This window comes from Heterodontus francisci, chromosome 20 (assembly GCF_036365525.1).
Source record: "Heterodontus francisci isolate sHetFra1 chromosome 20, sHetFra1.hap1, whole genome shotgun sequence".
Taxonomy (NCBI): domain Eukaryota; kingdom Metazoa; phylum Chordata; class Chondrichthyes; order Heterodontiformes; family Heterodontidae; genus Heterodontus; species Heterodontus francisci.
Genome location: NC_090390.1, coordinates 56395417 through 56404007, shown reverse-complemented (window position 1 = coordinate 56404007; position 8591 = coordinate 56395417). Strand labels below are relative to the sequence as shown.

At 42.6% G+C, this 8591-nt stretch overlaps 1 protein-coding gene across 1 annotated transcript in view; it reads right to left on the bottom strand.

The window, feature by feature from the left end:
- Positions 1-5438: 5438 nt before the first annotated feature.
- The window catches only part of si:zfos-911d5.4 (uncharacterized), a 286271-nt gene continuing 283118 nt past the window's right edge, over positions 5439-8591 (bottom strand). Inside the window, exon 7 of the mRNA XM_068053354.1 lies at positions 5439-6087. Within this exon, the coding sequence (XP_067909455.1) occupies positions 5920-6087 (168 nt within the window). The 3' untranslated portion in view covers positions 5439-5919. The remainder of the gene's footprint in view (positions 6088-8591) is intronic.

Below are 8591 nucleotides of genomic sequence, written 5' to 3'. Positions count from 1 at the left end.
AATCTAGCAGCTATGTCCTTTAGGGCTCGGCCAGCTATAGTACTACCGTGCCACTCTTGGTGATGGACATGGACATTGACATCCCCCACTCAGGGTACATATTGCGCCCTTGCCACTGTCAGTGCTTTCTCCAAGTGATGTTCAACATGGAGGAGTACTGATTCATCAGCTGAGGGAGGGCGGTAGGTGGTAATCAGCAGGAGGTTTCCTTGCCCATGGTTGACCTGATGCCTTGAGACTTCATGTGGTCGGGAATTGATGTTGAGGACTCCCAGGGTGACTCCCTCCCAACTGTATACCACTATCCTGCCACCTCTGCTGGGTCCGTCCTGCTGGTGTGGCAGGACAAACCCGAGGATTGTGATGGCCGTGTCTGGAACATTGTCTGTAAGGTCCATGTGTACGACTACGTCAGGCTGCTGCTTGACTAGTCTGTGGGACAGTTCTCCCAACTTTGGCACAAGCACCCAATGCTAGTAAGGAGGACTTTGCAGGGTCAACAGGGCTGGGTTTGTCATTGTCAGTGCCTAGGTCAATGCTGGGCGGTCCGTCCAGTTTCATTGTTTATTGACTTCGTAGCAGTTAGATACAACTGAGTGGCTTACTAGGCCAATTCAGAGGGCATGCAACAGTCAACCACATTGCTGTGGGTCTGGAGTCACATGTAGGCCAGACCAGGTAAGGACTGCAGATTTCCTTCCCTAAAGGACATTAGTGAACCAGATGGGATTTTACAACAATTGACAATGGTTTCATGGCCATCATTAGACTCGGTTTTTTAATTCCAGATTTAATGGGTGGGATTTGAACCCATGTCCCCAGAGCAATACCCTGGGTTTCTGGGTTACTAGTCTAGTGACAATACCACTACACCACCGCCTCCCCGTGTGACTAACTGGTTTGACCACGCCTATTTGTGGATTGTATTGGAGCCAGAGATAGCTCCTTTGTTCCAAGCACTGCCTGTTAATATGCAAAAATGTCTTTCCAGCCAGGGGCCTGGCAATCCCTTGTCACAGGCCTTCTCTTCTTCCCAGCAACAATTTGAAATGTAATGTCCATGTGGTGAAATTCATGTGCCACATTCTTGGCAGGTGGGAGCCTGCATGACAACTCCTTAAGCCACGTGTTCACCTCCCTAATCTGCTTATTCCTATCAAAATTTGCACATGGCTTGGGTAATATTCCAGAGATTATAACACTTGGGGTCCTGTTCTTTGATTTAGCTTCTAGTTCCTAGTACTCTCCAAACATGGCCTCTTGCCTACTTTTCCCTATGCTGCTGGTCTCAAAATAGATCACAACAACTGGATCCATCACCGCCCCCCACCTTACTCCAATATCCTTTCAAGCCAGTTCGAGATCTCCCTCACTCTGGAACCAGGTAGGCAAAATATCATATAGGGTTCTTGATCCCGCTTCCAAAGGATATTAACGTTCCCCCTAATTACTGAATCCCCTACTACTACCACATTACTTTTCCTCTCATCTTCCTCCTCCCTTTAGACAGCGTCCTGCTCCAAACTGCCATGGTCTGCATTCTGGCTGTCCTTCTGACAGTCTTTATCATTATCCTCACATGTAGCAAGTACATTGTACTTGTTGGATAGGATCAGTTTCTGCAGATCCTCATTCTCTATTTCACCTGGGTTCCCTTTATGCACTATTGGTCACACCAACCCAGTTTTGAACCTACACTTCTCTACAAGGTGTGACCGAGGTCTGGAGCAAATTGTCCAGATACTTCTCCCCTCCCTTATGTGTCGGAGTATCTCCAACTCACACTCCAGTTCAATGACCCAGAGAGATTTGCGATGGAGCCATCTACTGCAGATGTGTCCATCCAAGGCAGTCTTGCTGTCCACAAACTCCTAATTACTGCAGTTCAGAGACAGGACCTGTTCAGACAAATCATAGCCTGGGTTATTTATATCTACTTTTTAGTTTGTTGCAAGTTTTCCTTTTCTCCACACTAACTAGCACTAAGCACCAAAACACTGGCTAAAATTTTTAACTACTGCCTCAAAATGTAAGGAATTATAATTATTGGAGGCAAACAGGCAAACAGCACCTCCTTCCCCCTCTGCACTGAATTCCCACTCTCCCTAAATTCCCTACTTTTACTGTTTATGATACACTCCATTTATGACCACTCTGTACATTGGTAGATACTGTTTAGTTTTATACACCTGTTTCTGCCACACCCAAGTTACAAGTGCTGTCTTAGCTTCCTGCTCATAGTAATTAGCCCCTATTCAGGCTATCACTTACAGCTGAATGACAGTTAATTGCCACTGACAGGCACTTTCTGTTAACTAACTTGCAGATTCTTTTACAGTTTTTAAAATTCTAAGTTAAATTCAAAATGTTAAATTAAATTTCAGTTTGAGATCTAATCACCCGCTACTTACCAGAAAATTCCATTCACCAAATTCCCAACTATTACACTCTATTCATGAAGCGCTCAGTTTACGTTCATTCTGTACGACCACTCATGCTATCCCTGGAGAGATTAGTAAAATGAATCTCTGTTTTAGCCACAGTGGTTCTTCCTTTTTCCAATGTCTGATCTCTTCTTGGTAGAACTAACCTTCCCCTCTGTTCTCAGAAACCTAATTCTTACATACAAGTGATATTTTTTCCTAAATGTCTCCATACTTAAATCATGGAGTCTTCCTCGTAACACCTTTTCAGTTTAGAAGTCTTGCTTCATCAGCTATTCCTTTTATCCAAGCCCTTCTGAGCATCTTTAGCCACTTGCTTTATAAACTTTCTGTCCAGCTGAATTTTTAGTGTCAAAACACAGTTTTATACATTGAGCTCCACAATGTAAACTCCTTCTTGACACTAATCAAATAACTGACAAATCAGGTGATTCACTTTATTGTAATGATTCCTCTTTTAGTGTTAATCCATTAGATAGACATATGAAAAACTCATAGTGGGTAAAATTCAACTTTGGTAGAGCACAAAATGGGCAGTAGTGGATCAGCTGTCTATTATAATCTCCACCTGATTCTCCCTTCCATTGACTTCAAGCCATGAATTCAGAAGACTCCTTTCACTTTCTCTGGCTTTAAATAACACATGAAAACATGACAACATTTGGGATGCTATTCCTCCTAGATACCCAGGTACTCTCATCTTGATCAAACAAGAATATAACCTTTCATTCAACCTTGACAAGTCTGAATGTATATTATATTGCTCTGGAATCATATGTTAATTGTGAAAGATGCGTTGTTATCAAAATGCTGCCTGAAAGGCTACATCTCTATAATGACAAATGTTTATTGAGACATTGATAAAATCACCTTTGTGGCTGAATACAAGGAGTTGTTATAATCATATTTGGCAGATTCCTGTGCCTAGCTGTGTGAGAGAGATAGCTACATGTACCAGTGAGATAGAGACATGTGCTCTCAATAATGTAAACCATGTTCTTCTTATGACTGGTCCAGTTAAACTTTGATCCCAAGACACCGATGGTGGGGAACTCATTAATACAAGTAACCTTGAAGGTCAGGAGAAGCTGGTTGGAGTTACTCTTGTTTGGGATGGTCACTGGCTGGCAACAGTATTTGAATTTCCTATCTGATAATAGTAATAAATCTCTAACGCTGCCACACTTCCTTTTCTTTGGTTGGCAAGTGGACTCTGATTGGTAGAGGTGTTGTCATGGAGAATGCACCAGTTTATGGATGACTGACGGTTAACTGCCAAGCTTTGTTTGAAATTTAAACCAGGTAGCTTGACTCTGAATGGTCAAGGCATTGCCCCGAGGAATGAACCAGCGAATGACTGTCACTTATTTTGTTTAGCTGAAACAGGCACAATGTGTGCACATGTTCTTTCTGTATGCAAAGAACAAAGCTCTCTGTATTAATATATGTAGCTTCCAGTACGTGCAAATGCGCCACACTGCGAGCCCAACTGACAATCTTAAATTGGTTGTCAGCATAATCCTTAGCACAGTGAGGATTATTTAGCAAATGTTGTCCAATCGTGAAATCACAGCTAATGTTGGACACTGTGTTTTGAGTTTTGCAAGCACGGGCTGGTTGGGTAAGGCCTGTACCTTGCCCGTTGTGAACAGCGGAAGGGACATGTTGTTTAATACAATTCGCCAGTCTTTGAGATGTACGGCCTATATACCTAGCATCACACTGGCATTGAAATTCATATATCACATTACTCATTTGTGTGATAGGCAGATATCTTTTTGGCTTCGCAACAGCATCCTGTAAGTGGCGAACATCACACATGTTGCTACTGCATAGCAGCAGCGAGAAATAGCTAACTTCACCTGTTGCTCGAATTTTTGGGATACATTACCCTTCCAGGGTAATCGGAGGTAGACTGGGTGCTTTTCAGGGCCAAAAATGACGGAAGGGTAATGTATCCCAAAAATTCGACTTAGTGCCTAGGTAGAATTGCCACATTTTCACTATTCTGCTGCTAAAGCCAAAAGAAAATAGTCACCAATGCACTTAAAGTTTTTTCAGGGGAGAAAGCTTTCAAATTTCATCAATATGGAAGCACTTAAATTTTTGGGTGGAGCAGTTTTTCTGCTGGAGCATCATCCTATTGTAAATCCTTTATCATCCGTCCTGGGCATAACACCTGCATTTTACCATACACCTGGAAAACCTTATTAGGGACAATTTTTCTCTAACCTCACCCGGGCACCAGATAGCTACAGCATCCCTGAATTGCGCTGGCTATGAAGACCCCAGTGCACTCTTGGCCTCTAACAGGGCTTTGCACTTGCAATAGTGCAGAAACCAGCAGTGCAGCTTGAGGGCTGGGAGGCCTGCAGCAATGCTTATGGCCACTAGCCTCTGGATGTGCTGTTTTCCAGCAGCAATTAGAAGATCCTGAGGCCCAAAATTTTGCCAGAAGAACAAGATGATCTTACTTGTTGACGATTTTCTCTTGAGCGTATCTCTGGGCCCCTCTTCAAACCTGCAGCCTAAGATTGGTTGTGACATGAGCCCCTTTGCTAGCTCTTTGGGGTGCCCCAACTTTTGGGCCGTCCACGGCCGGACATACAGGAAAGTGATATAGGAAGGTCAGATGTAACCCTTCCACTGTATTTCAATATGAGCTGCTTATTACAGATGCATGTCTATTACCACTTATTCAGCAAACCCCTGGAACTCCTGTGGCAGTACAGTAGGACAGACACTTGACATAACAGTCTCTATCCCTTTTCTTCTTCATTACACGAGTATTGAAGTTGTGTAACATTAAAGAAAATCAGCCCTATTCATTTCTAAAATTTATCAAGCTAATTTTCATTTAGAGAACCAAAATGAAACAATTCCATTTTAAATATGTTAATAGAAAAAAATTACAGTCACATTTTACATTTTAAAAGGATCTGATTCATTTACTCTTTAAAAAAAATACATTCAGCACATAACACACTTCTCATGTTTAATAAGGATCAATGGTATGTTGCCTCAAGAGTAAACAGAGGCAAATAAACAGAACAGAAATGGTCTCTTTCAACACCTTAACTAATTGTAGTGTTAATTAAAGCTTTTTAAATTTAAGTACCTGACATGCAGATCTATTTATAATTCAGAGCATCAACTCGCATCTCTTCTGCATGACCTCACTTGTACTAACAATGAAAAGTTGTCCTCTAGTTATTAATTATCAGGGTGTCTGCACACTCTTAAACAGGAGCACACAATGCACTCTAACACACATACCTTAATGTTTTGCATTTTTTCAGCCAACTAGGCTATCAAAATGAATTTTCCCTTTTTTCATGCCCACTGACCTATGGCTAATGAGATTTGTGTTTCGATTACTTCAAGAACTCAAATTAACTGATCAATGAAAAATGGCTGCAGATTATTGTAATAATGTGGCACAGCTGCCATAGCCTGTTTAATACTGAAATCAATTTCATATGCTCAGGATGATTCTGTCGATGTTGTTGGCTGGGATCTTTGCATCTGCGTCCTCTCCACAGATCCTGAATGCGATGTGGGAGTTGTATGGAATAACCACTGTGCTACAGACAGGCCTCCACAACCAGCCGCGACCCCCTCGCTTGTACATCTTGACAGTCACCTTTAGAAGAGAGCAAAAGACTCATGGTTACTTAGTTTAGGGCAACAGCTTGGGGGCAGGGGGCAGCTAGGAATTGACCATGGACATCATTAGACTTTTCTCCAGCCTCCCCTTTCACCTGAAAGGGCAACGGGCCAAAGAGAGGTCGGCAAGCTGTGAAAGTGATGCGTGTTATCTATGTGAAAACTTAGCAAATATCAATGTCCCGGGGTCAAAGAGCTCTCGGGCCGAGTTTGCTGGGGAAACTTTATCTTTGTGTGGCTGAATTTTTTGCAGCTGTAGGTACAGTCAGTAACGCACATAGGAGAAATAGACGATTCTACAGCATGGTTCTGTTGGCAGCTGGGTCCTTTGTGCCATGAGTTATGTTATTGACAAACCAGCAGAAAATTAAATGTTCCCCAAAGAACTTCCAGATGTGTTTTTTACTAATGACTTCATTACAAGGAACATTAAAAGACAGAGTAAATGGAACACTAAAATTCAAATTACAGCAAAACCTCATCTCATAGCTTTGAGGGTTCTTTTAAGGGATTGCAATTATAATAAATTTTAATCATTTATTTGTGGTATGATGATGAGGAAATGAATAGTACAGTAGACTGGCTGCTTAAAATGTTATCGAAACTATTCAAATTGTCACCAGGGAACAAAACAGAGCTGCATTTTAAAAAAAAAGATTCAATAGATCACAGCCCAAAGCAACAGAATTATGTTTTTTTTTGCTATTTTGTAAATTACAAAATTTGGAGCATTGATAATTTTTAGTTGCCCTTCATATAATTTCCTCAGAAATAAAAGAAAATTTAATTAGAAAAATTAGCCTCAAACTAGTCAACATTTAAAGATATGTAAGCAGATTTGGTGGTACAGCCGGCACTGTAACTCAGAATTGTAACGCAGAGATTTACACCTATTCTTCCAAATAATAACTTCCTGATTTTAATTGTACTGTGATAGTGGGTGAGATTTGGTGGGGGCTGCTTGTTCTTTACAGATAGAAGAAAATAAGTAGGCATGTTATCCACAGTCAACCTTGCACAGTTCCTATTGCTTGGTTACAGAGCAAAACTTCAATAAACCTAGCATCAGTTTATTGCCTGTCCTATTTTATGAAAATATCAATATAGATTTAATAAATTATGTAGAATAAGATGCTATTGATGTTGACGCACAAATAAGCAGTCACTGTTTTTCACTAGTACTATACGACTTACTTTTAGCACGTAAGCATGGAAAGGACGCCAATAAACTTGGTACCAAGCCTAGATATTTTGCAATAATGGTTGGATTCAGGCTGGCTGAATTCAGGAAAACCAACTTGGTAAAGGGCATATTAAACAGGTGTTAGATCTCTTATTTGCATGTCACCGGCACAGGCCCGGGATGCCTCGTTTGATACCTACACCGATATGGTAAATGGTATCCTTCCGCCTCAGAATGTACGTGCTCAGTGCCCGCTATTTGGACGTGTTTGCAATTAAGTTATACCAGTAAAATGGATGCAGTGTCATCAAATTTCTTGGCCATCATGCCAACACCAGATCATGATAATATGTCCAGTTTAGGTGCTTGCAGGGCTGTGCAAGGAACAGTAAAAAAAAGTCAGCTCATTTACCAAATTTTATGGAGTTTCATTCATGAGTGCCAAGGCTAGTATGTCAGGCCGCAATAGGCAGTGAAAGGCTGCCTGTTTATTGCCCTTGTGGGGTTGAATGTTGGGGCTAGGCCACAGGTTGCAACATCCTGACTGGAACCGGGTGCCGCTTCCATTTTGGCAGAGATCAGCCGGCTGGCTGCACGCAATCATCCGGTGGCCAACCAATTAAGAGTGGGGACATGCAGGGGCTGACCACTAGAATGTGGAGGTGGGATGGGACATGGCAGAAGCGGCATCAGGTGAGGCTGTGGCAGGTGCTGGCATCTTTATTTATTTTTTATTTTATTTAGAGATACAGCACTGAAACAGGCCCTTCAGCCCACCAAGTCTGTGCCAACCAACAACCACCCATTTATACCAATCCTACATTAATCCCATATTCCCTACCACATCCCCACCATTCTCCTACCACCTACCTACACTAGGGGAAATTTACAATGGCCAATTTACCTACCAACCTGCAAGCCTTTGGCTGTGGGAGGAAACCGGAGCAGCAGGCGGAAACCCACGCAGTCACAGGGAGAACTTGCAAACTCCACACAGGCAGCACCCAGAACTGAACCCAGGTCGCTCGAGCTGTGAGGCTGCGGTGCTAACCACTGCGCCGCTCTTTACAGGGGTGCCTGCACTATATGTAGTGGGAATTGCCTGGAAAGCTGAGAACATTAAGGAAACCTGCAGGCTGAATGGCAGTAAAAAGACCCCGGGTGGCCCCATGGTTCAGTGATGCCTCCCTGCAGATCCTCTTCCCCAGGGATGGGGGGAGGAGACTAGCCTTACTGACTGGATGGAGATTGCAGAGGAGGTCAGCAGCCATGGGGTCAGCAGAACCTGGCCACAAGTG